General features: G+C 42.5%; 1 protein-coding gene across 1 annotated transcript in view; it reads right to left on the reverse strand.

Annotated features, from left to right (window-relative positions):
- SCUBE1 (signal peptide, CUB domain and EGF like domain containing 1) overlaps positions 1-18,603 on the reverse strand; it is a 314,156-nt gene that overhangs the window by 52,402 nt on the left and 243,151 nt on the right. Inside the window, exon 10 of the mRNA XM_065410229.1 lies at positions 4,152-4,268. Within this exon, the coding sequence (XP_065266301.1) occupies positions 4,152-4,268 (117 nt within the window). The remainder of the gene's footprint in view (positions 1-4,151; positions 4,269-18,603) is intronic.

Consider the following 18,603-nt stretch of genomic DNA (forward strand, 5'->3'; position numbering starts at 1 on the left):
AAACAATGGGTCAAATTCTGCCTCAGTTACTCCTGTATAGATCAGCTTCAAACTGAGTTGTATGATCATTTAATCAACATCAGAATTTAACCCAATATCTTTGGTTTGCCCCATTATCCCTTAGTACTGACAGACCTTGCTAGTAATATGTGGGGGAAAATCTTACATACAGTATTCATATACATCAGAATGTTGAACTCTTAGAGCCAGATTCTGCTCTCAGTAACTCCACTGAACTAAATGGACTTATTCTGGTTTTACGCTGATCAGCGTGTGACTGAGAACAGAATCTGGCTCTGAACACTTTGCTTTTGTGGGTTTAAAATTAGACCTTTAAGATTATCTGAATATACTTTTGTTTATAGCTTAATACACATTTTACTCAGATTATACTTTGCATAAATTCAGGGTACTCTGGCAAAAACACCAAACTCTACTTTTACCAAACAAAACTTATTAGTTTTAAAGTAAAAAGAATGAATGGAAAATTCCTTTTGAACCTCAGTCTTTTCTAACTTTAATTTAGATTTAAGGCTGTAGGATGGAACGAATGGACTCTCATATATTGTGTGTTTACACTGTATTTTTATAATGCTGATCTGATTAGTTAAAAGCATTGTTCAGACTAAATACACTTAACATGTTCCACAAGAAAAACTATTGTTTTCCTTTGACCAGTATTTTTAAATGTTCAGGTAAGAGACCACAGAAATGCCTCAGAGAGTATGTCTGTGTTGCAATTAAAAACCCGCAGCTGGCTTGTGCCAGCCGACTTGGGCTCACGGGGCTTGGGCTGCGGGGCTGTCTAACTGCAGCGTAGACTTCCGGGCTTGGGCAGGAGCCCAGCTCTAGGACCCTGTGAAGTGGGAGGGTCCCAGAGCTCAGGCTCCAGCCCAAGCTGGAAAATCTACACTGCAATTAAACAGCCCCGCAGCCTGAGACCCATGAGCCCAAGTCGGCTGGCACAAGTCAGCTGCGGGTGTCTAACTGCAGTGTAGACATACCCTCAGAGTGATAGCCAGTGTAGTGGCAAAAGGTTGTGTACTGTGATACAGCTGCTGCGCAGTGGACTTAAATTCAATAGTGGGCATGAAATTCTCCGTTCCTGACCATGCTGAGGTTGTGCCTATAGCAAAGTTTATACAGTACATGCTATGTGAGGAAAAATGGCCACACGGCTATGATGCTGTCAAAACACCTTGTCACATGATTTGCCAAACACCACTAGTTATTCCATACCCTGATCCAAATTACCAGCAGTTATGAATTAGGTGTGAGAGATAGGTTTCATTAAGCACGGGACTGGGAATGAGTACACCTGATTTCTAGTCCTGACTCAACAAACCTTTAGCATGTCACACATATGCCTCAGTTTCCCCATTTATAAAATGGGGATTCTAACTGGAAGAGTAAAAGCAGCAAAGAGTCCTGTGGCACCTGATAGACTAACAGACGTATAGGAGCATGAGCTTTCGTGGGTGAATACCCACTTCTTCGGATGCAGCACAGGACTCTTTGCTGCTTTTACAGATCCAGACTAACACGGCTACCCCTTTGATACTTAACTGGAAGAGGAGGATTAAGTAGATAATGTACATAAAATGCTTTGAATGTGGACAATATTTTGTAAGTGCTATGCATTAATAGCTGGGGGCAAAGGGCCAGATTTAAATTAACCAACTAATTAAGAATATATTGAAGGTAGGCTGATATAAATGATGTGTTTTTATTTATTTAAAAACAACAGAACTATTATATGTAATTATGTAGGTAAGAATACCATCCCTCTCCTATACCTTTGTATGTTGCTTGTCAGCTGAGGTCCTGATCCTGCAAATACATGCATGATTCCCATCACAGGTTAAGAAGGGTTAAAGGCCAGTGAGTCATATTTATTACATCTGTGCTGCAATTAATTAGTTGCTTTTCAGCCAACAAGGGCAGGACTAAGACAGGTCAGGTGACACTTGGGCCTTATAAAAGGCAGAGAGAGTTCACAGGGATGAGAAAGGCTCCTGTGAAGGGTCTAGAGCTAGGGTTTGCTCTGCAGGAGTCTAGAAGTTCAGGAAGACTCATTCTGAGGGAGCCAGTGCTCAATACCAGAGCAGGGGAGAAGACTCAACAGTAAGCCCAGAAAGGGGAGTGGGAACAGAATGCAGAAGAAGGGCTGATCTGCAGGGACTTTGGATGTTAGGTAGACTTTTATGTTACACAGAACTAGATGCTTCTCAGCTGGAGGGCTGTGTCATCCACAAAGTCATATGGTCTTCAGGGGCTGGCTAGGGTGAGGACCCCTGCCTGAAGAAGCTCCGATGATAGAGGACACTTACAGCAGTGAACATAATTGCTTACAGCAACTTTACCATTGTGGAAGCTATCTGAAGTGTTGTTATAGCTATGCTGCTCCCAGGATATTAGAGAGACAACGCACAGGCGTAGTTTGACTGCTATATTGCAGGGGGAGGGGGGCAAAGGGCGCATGCACACTCACGCACACATGTGTATGCTGAAGGCAGTCCCCTTGGCTCATTGGTTCTCTCTCCCCGCCTGCAGGGGGGAACAGGCTGGCTTAACAGGGGAGCCTGAGCTGCTGCTGGTGGCCACTGCGGCACCGGCTCTGCAGCGATGTCACTGCTCTGGTGCTGCTGCAGCTGCCTCCCTGCTGGGGCTGTGGATGTTGCTACTGCCGAGAGAGGACGCCACATGCCGGGCTCCTGCTTCCCTCTGCCCAGTCCCGTATCCCCTTTCTTTCCCATCCCATCCCCCTTCCTGTCCCCACTGTCCCCTGACCCATCCCACTGTCTACCCCTTTCCCCCCAGCCCTTATATTGCGCCCCCCTCCCTCCCCCCCGGCAGGCACTCACCGTTGTACAGGAAACAGGCAGGCACTAGGACTCAGCAGGCGGTGTCTAGCTGCCGAGGCAGCATCCCGGAGCGCAGGGGAAAAGCTGCCCCATCCTGCTCCCCGCGAGCCAAAACATGCTGGGGCAGGGGGAGAGGTGCAGCGTGGGAATGATAGAGCCCCCCCTCCCAGGCAGGCTGAGCAGAGCAAGCCCTGAAGAGCAGCTTGGCGCTCACAGAAATGGGGCAGGGAAAATGGCACATGACCCCCTGTGACACACCCCCACACCTCGCCTCTGTGTGTGGGGGCAATATCCCCCCACATCCCCACCAAACTAGGCCCATGGAGACAAGGTGGGTGAGGTAATATTTTTTACTGGACTAATTTCTGTTGTGAAAGAGACAAGCTTTCAAGCTACACAGAGAAGACTTGAAGAAGAGCTCTGTGTAAACTCTAAAGCAGGGGTTGGCAACCTTTCAGAAGTGGTGTGCCGAGTCTTCATTTATTCACTCGAATTTAAGGTTTCGCGTGCCAGTAATACATTTTAACGTTTTTAGAAGGTCTCTTTCTATAAGTCTACAATATATAACTAAACTATTGTTGTATGTAAAGTAAATAAGGTTTTTAAAATGTTTAAGAAGCATCATTTAAAATTAAATTAAAATGCAGAGCCTCCCAGACCGGTGGCCAGGACCTGGGCAGTGAGAGTGCCACTGAAAATCAGCTCGCATGTCGCCTTTGGCACGCGTGCCATAGGTTGCCTACCCCTGCTCTAAAGCTCATCTCTTTCACCAACAGAAGCTGGTCCAATAAAAGATATCACCTAACCCACCTTGTCTCTTTCACGTGGAAGTTAGTCATGTGTGCAAATGGTTGCAGGGTCAGGGCTTTCGGCTGCAAGTTCTTCAGGGAGGGGACAATGTTTTCCTGTGTGCTTGCACAATGGTGTCACAGTCCTGCACTGTGATCCTAGAGGGGAGACTGTTGTGTCCATGTGGAGGTTCATTGACGTTAGTGAGTGAGGCTCAGTGGAGATGAAGCAGTCAGCTTGCATGGAAAATGATGGAGGATCATGTTCTAAATTGGGGCCTTTGGATGCTACAGCAACAGAAATGATGGATGGTCATTTTTCCTGTTACTCTTCTCCCAGGAATATCTAGGCAGATTTGAGGCTCCATATTTTTGGTCATACCTGGCTAGGTTTATTTAGCTTTAATCTGATGTCTACAGTCTTAGCAAGGCAAACATCTTTGGCTCAGTAGATGGTTACACAAAACAAAAATAAATACATTAAAATCAGTCTCCAAACCTCCACAGTGTGTCATGCCATACAAGGTGTAGCCTTTGTGACAGAGACATTCGAAACTTCCTGGGTAGTTGATGCAGGTATGGTCACAAGTCCTTTCGAATGAGCACTCATCTATATCTGAATTCAGAGCAAATATTTTTAAAAAGTCAGAATGCAGTTATTCCAGATGGGCGGAATTTAATTCTCTCAGTCACAGCATCAACATTATTAATAAATGGCCTGAGGCATTACAAAGTAAGATCTGAATCAAATTATAAGCTTAGTTTTCCTACAGTTTTAGAAAGAGAGGATTCAAGTACAGGGAGGAAGGAAGGAAAGAACTTGGTAGAATAAAGCAGTATGTCTGCAATATACATTTTTTTCCACTAGGTGACACCATTTAACCTCTGATAGCATATCAAACCTCACAAACATGAAATGCATATTCAGATTGTTTCTTCCATTCTTAATTCTTATGAGGGTAATTAAGAGCATTGCATGACATTTCTGCTCCATCACAGGGCACACAACAATCAATAAGGAGCACTACCCATGATTTTTTTTAAACAATGACGAACTGAGCAAAATAAAGATACACTGAATAAAAAGTACCACAGAAAAGATATTATGTTATAGACATTTTAAACAGCAACATATGCAGGATGGCAGCAATTTTTACAGAGTGAATTTCTGCAGCAAATCTATCACCTGGAGTCCTGTTTTTTTCCTAAAATCCTGTTTAGAGGAATTCCTTAGGAATGTTTTTTAAGTTAAAAGGTCAGTTCAAACAAGCACATTTTATTAAAGGTTTTAATTTAAATGAAAGAAAAATAGCATTCCTCCAATGTGTTGAAACGTATAGGAATTGGGTGGTGTCCTTTTAAATAGTTTGTGAGCCCGCTGGTGGTCTCTCTGTGTTCTGTGTTTTAGAGCCCAGACAGAGCAGCAGTGCACATATGTTACTAGGCCTTGTATGTTGTGTCTATTTAGGAAACAGTAAACACCCAAGAATATTAGTGAGCTCAAAAACTGTTATGGGGATACTACCCAATGCCTATGCACTACAAACGTTTATATATTTTGATGTGTAATGGACAGTTGCTAACACTCATTCAAGGCTTATACACAAGGCATGCAAATATGCCCATTGAAATTAGGCACTTATGTAAGTATTTACAGGGTCAGGGTTTTCATAACTGTTTCTGACCAAGTTTCTAATGCTATAAAAATATATATATATATATTTCATGTGATATTTATAGAACACTTTCAATGTGTTGAACATATACATGCAGAGATAATGCACAGAAAAATTAAATGAACAAAATAAAAAGTATTCATACAGGTAAATACATAATATAAAGTGAAATACACTTGAGACGTAAGAAGACCCGAAATCCTCATCTGTGTGTGTGTGTGTGTGTGTGTGTCACTCTCCCCATACAATCAAACCAAAAATGGTGATTTCAGGTTTTCCTTTTTCTCACGCAGCCTTCATTTTTTGTTATGAGTTTTCCTGTTTGATTTTTTCCTGTGTTTGCTTTCTAAAATTATTTTCTTGGGGTTATTTTTGTAGCTTTGGAAATATTTAATGATTTGAATATATTTTAAAAATGGTAACCTGTTTTCCCTAAATAAATAATACATTTTTAAGTGAATCTGGAAGCCACCACTACAGCTGAAGTTTAAAAGAATTCAAATTCAGAAGAAGCCAAATAGTGCATTTTAGTTTCATTCATGTATGACAGTATCCAGGGCATGGTATCACTGGAAATTCACAAGGACCATTCATGGTTGGCCTCTAACTTACTTTGGAGATCTCTTTTTAAAGACAAAAACACACCAAACAAAAATCCTTCATATTCCTCCGCAATGGCCCAGTCCTGCACCGTTTATGCCATTAATATAAATGACTGCAGGGTTAAGCCCTAAACTCTTTGACACTAACAAGGATTTATATCACTTCTTGACTCCGAAAGCAACAGTTTGCTTACAACAAAAATATGCTCTCTTAGAATGGGTAAATGATTTCTATTGAATGAAATATCATATCTACTATAGGCTAATAGAGATGTTAAACATTTTTATTATAACACAAATATATTTTTAAAAAGGCAATTTACCCATTTAAATCCAGCCCCCTGCCCCCGCTATTCTTCTAATAAATCCTGCCTTTGCTCTTTCTTTAGCTGACTGGGATTGGAAATCCTCTAAGCAGACTTCTCCCTATTTTAAGAATAACCCCTTTGGCACTGTCTCCTCATTGCTTGACATGGTAGGATGTCCCCATGCTAGGTTATACCCAAGGCTCTGAGTTTTCTGCAACCCCTTGACTACAGAATCACCAGTCTCCTGTGGAATTCAACACTGGCCATAGAAAAGGGAAAAATATTCACCACTTACTCTGCACTAAAGGAAGCTGGCTGCATGTTAAAGTCAGGATAGTAGAATCTTTTTTCAGCATCTCTTTTAGACTCTGATACCTGTGCTCTGGGGGGATATGACTGCTGACTCCCAGAAACCCTTTGATACCTTAGCATTGTTGCACAAATCCATGTCCACTTCTTCTCTAGAAGGGTGTGCTTAACCTGCATTAACTCCAATAGGAATGAAACATGCACATCCCAACAGTGATTGAATGATACCCTTTAATGGTGGCAGTGACATCTAGTGGATAGAGTACTGGACTGGGACTCGGGTTCTATTCCCAGTTATGCCATGGGCCTACTGGGCGACTTTGGGCAAGTCACACCATTTCTCTGTTTCTCAGTTCCCCATCTGTAAAACGGGGATAATGATACTGTCTCCTTTGTTAAAAGCTTTGAGATCTAGCGCTACATAAGAGATATATTGGTTGCTAGCTACAGTGATTGAATTGAGCTGCCTCTGGGAAGAGGGCCCAGTTTCATTTAGTTTCATCAATAGAGCTCAAGCCTTGGCAAAATACCGACACAGGTTAGTATGCTGTAGGCAGTTGAGCTCTCATGGATATGGGACAATCAGTGCTCCACATTTTGACCAATGAGGATTTTGTACCAGAGCAGGGGAAACTGAACAAACAGGCCAGGCAGTATGGGAGCAACGTTCTCACCCCCACAGAAGGGAGAGATGAGATGGTCCCTGCCCTCCCCTCTCAACCAACTCTGGGGGAGGGGCAGATAGTGGAGATGTCAGAGGAGTGGTCAATACTGTGAGCAAGGGAGAAAGTAAATTTATCCTCTAACAAGCATTTAAATTTTATCTAGCTATAAAAAGCTGAGGACCGCACTGGCAGCAGCATCACTGTGGGACACTTTTGTTGAGATACATGCTGAAGTTTGTTTAAATTTGGACTCATTATTTATGGCTGCCTCACTCGCTATAACATTGCAACACAGGGCGTGTGCGCTAGAGATGGGAAAACCAGCAGGGCCAGCATTTCAAAACTGGCTTTCTAAATTGCACTTCCACGTGTGTGCAAGCCAACTGGGAAGCTGCTTGCGCGAGGGCATCACAACAACATGCACTTATATGACTGGTGAGCACAATGGGAATGTGCTTAACTTCACAGATACAGTTTAGTCAGCCATTTGGGGGGAAATCTGACTCTCGAGCTTCTTGGTTCTTTTAGTGCCTTCCTTTTATTGGAGTGTTGGGACACGCTATCCAGGGATGACAGGGCCTTTCCAGCCGTCTCCAGAATGCTTGCCAATGATTGCTTGCTAATGGCTCATCTGAGGGTGGAGAAGACCTAAGGATGCTTTTACTTTATTCGCAAACCTCTGTATTAATCACCTGTTCTATGAAAAAGAACAGGAGTACTTGTGGCACTGTAGAGACTAACAAATTAATTGAGCATAAGCTTTCGTGGGCTACAGCCCACGTCTTCGGATGCATAGAATGGAACATATATTGAGGAGCTATATATACACATACACCTGTTTTATGTTAGCAAGGAGATGGCTTAGTGCATCACACCTGCCTTTCACCTGGAGCCCTGGACATTAAATCCTGCTTAGTTTACAATAGACAATGAATTTGGGCATCTTATCTTGCTCTCTTTTGTACAAAAATCACTGCACAATGTGTCACAGCTCATACCGGGAGCCCAAGACTAGAATAGCAGTGGTGCTGCAGGTTGAGACTAAGGTGCATCAGCATTTGACGGTACTTTGTGTATCTTTAACCAGCGCTAGTAGCCTCTCATCTTCATGAACATTGAATTTCCCCATATGAAATAATGTCCTGCTTAACTCTAAGTGGATTGCACACAATTTCTGTAGGCACTGTGTAGCCCAGCAAACTTGGTGGGGAAAGTGAAATTCTATTCCTTTATTTAGTATCATCTATCTTTATATTTGTTGTCTCTGACCTGATTTTCTAAACATGAAAGCTCCATTCCATAAATGCTTTGTATTTTATTTTTTAAAATATTGTTCCGGCTTTTGCCCTAGAGGGTCATTTTGATCATGTCATAGGCAGATTTACGAATACACTTATTTCAGACCAGCAAAATACTCACTGTCAGGCATTTATACTACACTCATCATCACTATGGGATGCGTGAGTGCCTATTTTTGGGGAATTATAAGAGACAGCTTCATAAATTGGAGAGAGTTCAGAGAAGAGCCACAAGAATGATCAAAGGATTAGAAAACCTGCCTTATAGCTCAAAGAGCTCATGTTATATAGCTTAACAAAGAGAAGGTTAAGGGATGACTTGATTGCAGTCTAGAAGTACCTACAGGAGAAACAAATATTTAATAATGGGCTCTTCAGTCCAGCAGAGAAAAGTATAACATCATCCAATGGCTGGAAGTTGAAGCAAGACAAATTCAGATGGGAAATAAGGCGTAAATTTTTAACAGTGAGAGTAATTAACCACTGGAACAACTTACAAGGATCGTGGTGGATTCTCCATCACTGACAATTTTTAAATGAAGATTGGCTGTTTTTCTAAAAGTTCTGCCTTAGCAATTATTTTGGGGAAATTCTGTGGCCTGTGTTATACAGGAGGTCAGACTAGATGATCACAATGGTCCATTCTGGTCTTGGAATCTATGAGCTGATTCTTTGAAACTAATCAGGACTATGGGGCTAAATTCACCCCTGCTGGCACAGGGCTGGTTCCCCACCACTGCCCTTACTACAGGGGATATACCAAGGAAGCCCCATTGGCGGAGGTGATTCAGTGAATGTGCTGTTTAAATGCACCCCCTGGCCAAGCAAGCTCTGGCTGAAGCCACACTTGCTGGAGCTCTATTAGCTGGCTGTGGGTCCCATAGTTAAGAGGGGGGCAGTGTGTAGCCTTGCACTGCTGCAAGACTCCCCACCTCCAGTCAAAATGTCCATCATCAGGTGCCTGCACCATGGCTGGTCTGACCTCAGGCTGAGTGTAGTCCATGATCGCTAGCATTCCACAGTGCAGCCCTTGAGGCAAGTATCCAAACCGTGTAACAGCCTTGCATTCCTTTCCTTTCGCCCATAAGGGATTCAATTCCTAAGTGGTTGTATAGTGGGTTTATACCGGAGCAGGATTTCACAAGTTTGTGTGGAAATCTGATTATTGCCAATAACAGGTATGTTTTATAATTACTTCTCTGGTCGTTTTATTTCAACTCGGCCTTTGGGGTTTTTTAAATTGTTTTTGTAATGATCCTTGATTTTTGTAATGCTTACATGCTCTAAGGGATCTTTTAAACGATCTTTATTTTCCTGAATTTAGTGCTTGTAAATAGGGGCCAGGTTGACAGTACTGGAAAGTGAAGTCCTTCATTTGTTGCCACAAAAAAGCCTTCCATTTATTGCCAGAAGAAGAGTTACTGCCTGGGCAGAAGTAGTTTCCTGGAGCTTCCTCATACAGCTGAGCCTCAGTGCTAGCCCGAAGGAACCACTTCTAGGAGTGAGAGAGTACCTCATGGTCCATGAGAGTTCCATGGTCATCCAGTCCTTGGCCCTTCTGCTGAGGCTGTGGGTTTCCAATTACAGTAGCACTAATTGTGCTCGTGGTTTTTGTGATGTGGACACTTGCTCACTTGTGGACTGAGAGCATAGGGCACTGAGAACCCATCAGAGAGTAATGATTTTTGGCCAGTCCAAAACTGAGCTGGATTCATACCAGGGTCTTAGAAATGAAAGACTCCTTTCTGTATTGCACTACCAGTCCCTCAATTCAGTGCTCTGCATTCAATTAATCAGAACAGATTCTGTTCAATGCAAAACAAGACATTTTAAATAGCATTGGGCTTGTGAGACAGATAAATGTTAAAATCTAAATAAATCTAAATTCAGATAAAAACCTAAACATTCAAAGATAAGGTTGAGGAGAAACAACACTGGATTTTCAGAAGGTTTTGTGCACATGCAAATTAATATGGAAACACCAGTAACTGCTTCTTAACTGCATTTACCTATGCAAAACTCATTTGGACAGAGACATATGTGTGATTTTGCTGAATCTAGCTGGGGATGTGGTTGTAGAATGGAACCAATTTAGTGCCCGATCCACGCAGACATTTAAAAGAAAATCTAAAAAAAATATGGATTTATTTCTCTTATTTTCTTTTCTATTATTTTATTTTATAATACTGTACGCTGGAGGTTGGGCGAAACCTCACTGAAGCTAGTGGGCATTATAGCTGCCCCTCATTCAAGATTAATATAAAAAGCAATTAAGCTGCTTTATAGAATAGATAGCTGAAACAAGAGGAGCCCCCCAAAACTCAGGCCACATGCTGGAGTAGGAGTTGAGCCATGTGGTCTGAGGGGTTTTCCCTGGAATCTGAATGTAAATGTGGAGGTCTGGGTATTCTTTAATGGAGCTGAGAGAGCGAGAGAGAAAGCGACAGAGAAGAAACATGACAAACACACAGAGAAGGCAACAAGGAAACCCCAGAGACAGTCAGAGATGCCTTGTAGCATGACTCTGAGATAAAGCTAAGAGAGAGAGCTTTTTGGTAGAGTGCTGGCTGGAAAGAGGCTTGGAATTGTGAGCTAAGAAACTGTTTCCTGTTGTTTGATGTCTACTATGTTCAGGGAAACACGGCTTTATGTACATTCATTGTAAATAAACAGGATTGCACCAAAGAAATACATGACTCCATTATCAATTTCTCCTCTTAATGGAAACAACCCACAAGACCCTGAATACCAGCTATCTGCTCTGGTCAAAAGGGGTAATACTATTATAGTAGTACCTGGAGGCCCCAATCACAATCAGGTCTTCAGTGTACCAGGTGCTGTACAAAGATACTGTTCCTGCCCCAAAGAGCTTACAATCTATCTTCATCTTTGTGGTAAAGTTCTGCATGGATTGTGTGGCTGCTGTCTAAGAAGCTGTGGGGAACATATGAAATGAAAAATCCTCTGGGTTCTGACTGATGGATTAGCAGAGTTTGAACCCCAAACCTGAAGTGATGACACTGACATCATACTATAACTATCATCATATTACAACACATCTCAATGTAATAGAGTCATATCTCAGTACTATGTCACAATATGACATCATGATGATCCTGTCCTCCAAATGCAAATCCATGCAGTCTGGATTTATTTTAGCTCTCTCAGACACACCTGGTTTGATTTTCCCCCTGAACCATTTACACAGCCCTAATTCAGGCTCCGTCTACACTTGGAGCTGGGGTGTGATTCCCGATTTGTGTAGACATACTCACACTAGCTTTCATCAAGATTGTGTGCTAAAAATAGTAGCATAGCCACGGTACCATGGGCAGTGGCGACATGGGCTAGTCTTGCCAAGTACTTACTCATGGGGTCCGGGTGGGTTTGTACTTGGGGAAGCTAGCCTGTGCCACTGATTGCCCCTGCTACTGTGGCTACACTATTATTTTTAGTGCACTAGCTAGAAAAGAGCTAGCATGTATCTGTCTTCCAGCACTGGGGAGCACCTTCCCAGCTGCAATATAGACATACCCAGAAAGTGCCATACAATTAACTATGTGCTACAGAACACACTGTGTATTCAGATCAGCCAAAGCCAAAGCCAATCACAGCTGTCTGTGTTCCGGTCACATTCCTCACCACCCAATCCAGTGGATCCTTTGAGAAAAAGAGACATTCCCTTTCCTCATCCACTGCACAGTCTTGCCCTGACTCACATACACTGAACTCCTTGAAAATAATCTGTCAATGCTTTTAAACTAAACCCTGCCCCTTTCTAGACATGCGTGTATTTAAAACAGTTACTTTCTGTTTTCCTTCTCCATCCCCCAGTTGCCACCTGGTAGCTGATGCTACCCCCACTATGTTGTCCATTTCACAATCAATCAGAGACTACCTGAAATGGCTGCCAGTGGTACCTACGGACATTAGCGAGCCTACAAATCCCAGTCAGAGGGGCTACTGGAGCAAAGGGAAGCCTTGCTTTAGGCCAGACTCCCCACCAAAGGATGGCTTGGATTCAGTGTCAGGAAACATATGACCTCACAGCAGATATATGACATGGTATCACACACTTTCTGACTCAACTTGACCTATCTCTGTCCAAAACTCATCAGAGTATCCTCCCATAGGTCACTTAAGAGGGACAATGCAATAAAAGACCCAGCATGGCAGAGGTCAGTTGATTCAGGCTTCATGGCTATAGAATTGCAACGTAGATGGTTGGGCTCGGGCTAGAGCCCAGGCTCTGAGACCCCCATGAGGGGGGAGGATCTCAGAGCCTGGGCCCTAGCCCAAACCCAAACGTCTACAACTGCAGTTTTATAGCCCCGTGAGCCAAAGTCAGCTGACCCAGGCTCTGAGACTTGGTGCCACAGGTTTTTTATCGGCATGTAGACATACCCAACAAACCAACAAGATCACTTTTTGATTTGACAAGGCCATTCTTTAATACAGAAGTCCAGCATAACCAAAAGAAACAGCTTATTGTTATAACTAACTGCTCATTATGTTTCAGAATCTGCAATAATAAAACCAACGAAGGATGGAGCGAAGGAAGAAGAGATAATACAGACTATTGCTAGATATAAAACCTTTTATATTATTACTTTCCTGCTGAGTACTTTTAGTGGGGAAGAACTGGTGCAGGCTGGCATCCTCCTCCCGAAAAACCAAACCTTTAAATGTAATTCAAACACCACACCCCTGTGAGCTTTCTGTTGCGTGACTGACTTGCAAACAAATCCACTCACTTGTTGCCGAGACTTAGCTGTTAATAATGTACTAATGATCTGCAGAAGAAAAATATCTGGCATTAATTACTATACCTTTTATTTGAACTTAAATGTATAAGTAGCTTAGCCACATCTTGCACTTCAAAAACCGGAGCGGGTAACTCTGTCCATTATGACTAACTTCAACTCAGAGTATTTATTTATTTAAGGATTTTATTGCTCTCAGTTAGCTAAGTGATTAGTGAAGACCAAATGCAAGGCACTAATCAAAGAATGAAGGACTTTTGAAGGAAATTGATTTTGCTTGCAAGGGGAAATGTGCCTTTTATTACAAATGATTAACTCTGTAAGAATTCAAAACCAGTGGTAAAACAAATAAATACATATAAATTGCAGAACAAACCTTCAAGCTCTACTGCAGGGAGACACAATAAATAATCGGAAACCTGTGACTAATTATATAAATGCCAAAAATTGATACTGATGTGAAGAAGCGGAAGTTTCCTTTGCAGTTTCAGTGACAGATAGAAAAACAGGATAAAATTGCTATTTTTCAACTTCAAGACTAGGCATCCAGTAGCAGTTAAAACTGGGTTATGGAGAATACTTGGTTACCATCAACTCAAATAAGTTTTAGATCTGATGGATTATCCATTATTCAAATGTGTTGCTATGCACCAATATATTGACAAAACTCACTATCCATAGCTGGTTGGGGCCAACTTCTTAGTTCCCCTTGTTCTGATGAAGCAGAGCAACTCCCATTCTGTTGTACAATCCACTCTATTAACAGCTGGGGATGCAATTGTGAGTGTGCTCTAGTGATAGCTTCACAGCTCCTACGCTTGGATCCATGCAGAACCCTGTGGAATCAAGGGGACTCTGAACAGTCACATGAGTCTGCTCATATAGATCCAGTAGCAGGATTGGTGCCTTTATTTGGATCCCTGCTGTGTCTGTAAGGAATAATAGCATGAAAAATGCAGTGGAAACCTCCTGAGGAGTGTGGAGGGAGATGGTCTTTATCTTGTGCTTCCTTCTGGCTCTTTTAATTCATCAACACTAGGGAATCCTGGGGAAAAAAACACCAACCTAAGATTGATTCTTAGACAGCCAATTGCAGTCTTTTTTATTGCTTTCTACCAGTTTTCTTTGCTAATGTTCCCTTTTCCATCCAAGGACTCTCAAGCTACATGGCACAAACTCCCAGTGAAAGCGGGCCATGGGAAGGTGCATTATGCCATGGTGTCCTCCATTTAGTGAATGATAGCACCAAGACACACTACACTTACTACATGTCTTGTTCTGCCTTGTCTCCTACAGTTTTATGTCCATTTTCCTTAATCCCTCAGGTCTCACTTGAAACTTCACTCCTGCCCTCCCTAAGAACACCAAACAGTGGATTATGAGTTGAGATGAGAAGCTGGAGGGAGAGAGACCTCTGTCTTGATTCTAGAATGGAATAATTTAGCAAGGATAGGTCAAAGTCTATCACCAGACGTAGGTGTGTCTTGATCCACTGGCTAAATCATTTCTCAGGACATCTTTGAAGAGTTTTACTATTAGGATTTCCATGTTTCTTCCTCTGCACTCCTGATAACATAAGTAATGGAATGTGTTGGTTCTTGAGGTTGAAGGCTCATCAGCAGGTCATCTCTCTTTCAGGCTTTCCTCAGTTACAGTGGTATTGACCCCAAACTCTTGGGGGTGGGGTTGTATCTTCCTCTGTGCTTGTACAGAACCAAGTACACTGTTAACACTCTAATACTCTGATCAGCCAATGCTCTGATATAGGTGTAAGGGCACTTCAGTGACCTATGTTATTGTTTACTGTGTACAATTCTGACTTGAGATGTCCATTTTGTCCCATGAGAACGAAATGAGCAGTTCAGATTCTTCTAAAAGAAAACTGTAAATTATTGGCCTGCATAGGTCCAGTCATCAATTCTAGTGGGTGTCCAGGGCTGAGAGATGTCAAGCAACTCCTAATAGAGTGGGCTGACACCTGGATTTTGGTATTTCATAGATTGTTTAGATTTTAAGGCCAGAGGGACCCTTATGATCATTTAGTCTGACCTCCTGCATAACACATGCTGTAGAATTTCATTCAATGATTTAGAATCCGATTCAGGAAAGCCTCCCTACCTAGGAAAGGACTTGAGCACATGCTTAAATGCTTTCCTGAGTTGGAACCTGAGTTTTAGTTTTCTGAATCAGTTAATTTTTGAAGTTGTGCTTTGGTATAATCTTTGTCCAAGTAGAGATTTAGGTAACCAAGTTTGGTTAGGGTCAATACGCTGAAAATTTAACTTAATAGTGTGCACTGTGTGTCCTGTTCACTCAGAAACCATCAGGTGTCCTCTGACATATACTGCATATTATTTTGTTGGATCTGAGGTTGTTTCTGCACCTAGAAAAGTTAGTATTCCAAAGAAACAGTTACCATGGATGGTTTTTCTGCCTCTTCTAAATCAAATCCCAACTGCAGAGTCATAGTCTGGCTCTTTCAGTGGTCACAGGAGTCATATCAGATAGATATCTCTTTGATAGTATGGTCCAAGTGGACCTGTCTTCTCCTTAGCAAACTCATCATCATCAACATCAGAGCAATAGTTTCCTACCGGTTACCTAAACGCACCAACAAAGAGAACAGCAATGGGAAATACAAGAAACTTCTATTGGTGACAGTCCTTGAAGTCAAATGGCAACTGCAGGTTTTCTTTATCTCTGTTATGCATCCTTATTAAAAGAGCAGTGGCTGTACCTTCCTGGGAGAAATCCCTGGGATTTGAAAGCAAAGGGTTAAGAATCCTGGAACTTGGTGATAGAAATGTAGGTCCAAATCATTGCTCCCTCTCCAGAATAAATACAAGCCTTTCCTTGGACTCTGTTCCAAGTGACTCCTGTGTGATCTCACGTAACAGCAAGTTCATTTCCCCTTCTTTTCTTCAGCTTCTTTCCAGAATTGCCCACTTCACTTCTTTCTCCCACAGGGAGCCCACAAGCTCACCATCAGCCACATGCTTCCCTCAGCACTTACTGCTCAGTTACAGACAGAAAAAGGGCTGTAAAATATCATCTTAGTGTGGTAAATATCTGCTCCCTATGTGTCTTCCTAAACATACGTAATGAGTTTACTGACCCACACACATTTTTCTTCCTGTCAGCACTGCACAACCAATATTGCTATAGGTCGGCAAGCAGCGTTTTGTTCTGCTTTACGCATCATCCACCAAATGACCAGCTCATTTCTGAGTTACCGAAAGCTTTGGGAGTCTGGGAGAAGTTTCAAGTGAGTCCTGGGTGCTGAGGAAGAATTTATATTTTGGATGGCAACCATGGAATTTTGGCAGTTTCAACCAGGAAAAAATTGGTGGCTTAGCTGAGGTATCCATCATTTAAGGATATCAATGGGAGTTTTGCCTGAGTAAAGTCTGCAGGATTTGGCCTGCAGTTTTTACATGAAATATGATATTACTATTATTATTACTGATACTGCTGTTTGGCAGAAAAAAGGTTTTTATTCTTTTCCCTGTAGCATTATGAAGAATCTGTTTATATGATAGGTTAATTTGTTACTTTAAAGAATAACCATTTAAGAAACCCTGCAATTAAGGGATGAGAGCAGCAGATTATCCAGTAAACTGATTCGCTGAAAGGAAATTCATTTGGTCTAGTATTTTTAAGATACAGGAAGCTGTAGCTACCTTCCATATGTACACCTGAGCACATAACCCAGCAATGTCCCCTCCTAGGAGAACCATGTGGGCAATAGCCCTCAATGGAATTTCTCAGAGGACCCTTTACAAAGCCCCCAGCATCTTCCAGAGAGAGATTAAAGGAGAGATTTAAAAAAAGCAGTGACAGCTGCCAGCAATAGCAGAGGGTGAGGAGAGGGAACTATCTGAGCTCCCCATACTCCTGCAAGGTCAGGAATTGGGTGGTGTAACTCACCCTCACTCCCAGCAGCATGAGGGGGAGGTGCCTTTACATCTCCAGCAGCCCTGATGATGTCAGCAATTCGATCAGCCATCCTGTGGAATAGGGGAGTAGCTGTGTAGAGGGTAATGTAATGGGGAGGCTCTGGTGACACCTTCACAGCTCCAGACCATACTCCATAACTGATCAAAAAATGTCTCTCTGGCACCTGCGTTCTCTCAGAGAGCAGCATAGGGAACAGGAGATCCCTCAGATCCTGGGGCCATACAGGGGAGAGGAGTATATGCAGAAAGAGAGAGGGCCCATCATCTGAGGGACTTCTTGAGAAGCTTTATTTTTTTAAAGGAAGGAATCAACAACCAGGTCAAAAGGCTGCGGAGAATGGTCCATATAGAAGGGGAAACAAAACAGATCAATAACTAGATATAAAAAAAATAAAAACTTAATAGTGAGGCCAGGGTCAAAGGTGTAAAGGAAGCCTGTGGGTAGGAGGACTGGTCTGATTGGGATTTTTTGAATAATGATTCCAATTTTTTTTTTAAATTATCCAGCTCTGCCCAGTTAGCCTTATTGTGTGATCTAATCGGAGTTGCTCTCATCCTTCTTTTCCCTCTTATTTTATGCTTCTCAAGGAGAGGGATCATGGTTTTCTCTGTGTTTGTACAGTGCCTAGCACGATGGGGTCCTGATCTTGACGGATGCCTATGGGCACTACTGGAATCAAATAATATTAAATAATAATTAATAATACCACATTGCTGTCTCTAACAATGCTGCTTATTATAGCTAACCACACATTTGAAGTCAATAGGAACTGAGTTGAGCTAAGCACCTTGCAGGATTGAGGTCTTCAGAGAAGAACTACACTATCAGTCCAGAATTGTACTGGAAAATCAGAGAAGGGCTAACATAGCTGACATAACGAGGCCAGAGTTAAAACAATACCTTCAAACAGACTGCATCAGAATGACTGCGAACCATCCTTCAGTGGAGCTTTACTCACATACCCTGCAACCCCCAATCACACATGCCTAAACCCAGGTCTACACTAGCGGGGGGGTCGACCTAAGATACGCAACTTCAGCGTATCTTAGGTCGACTTATCTGGCCGTGAGGACAGTGGCGAGTTGACCGCTGCCGCTCCCCCGTCGACTCTGCTTTCACCTCTCGCGAGCTGGAGTTCCGGAGTCGACGGGGAGCGCGATCGGGGATTGATTTTATTGCGTCTACACTAGACGCGATAAATCGACCCCTGATAGATCGATCACTACCTGCTGATCCGGCGGGTAGTGAAGACCTGCCCTAAGAATTACATTAATTGCTTTACGGCCTCACAGCCTTATGGTCATATTGTCTTTGACATGTGATTTTGAAATACAGCATTATTTATGGTTCCAAAATAAGGACCAGCTTGAGCT

This window comes from Emys orbicularis, chromosome 1 (assembly GCF_028017835.1).
Source record: "Emys orbicularis isolate rEmyOrb1 chromosome 1, rEmyOrb1.hap1, whole genome shotgun sequence".
Lineage (NCBI taxonomy): Eukaryota > Metazoa > Chordata > Testudines > Emydidae > Emys > Emys orbicularis.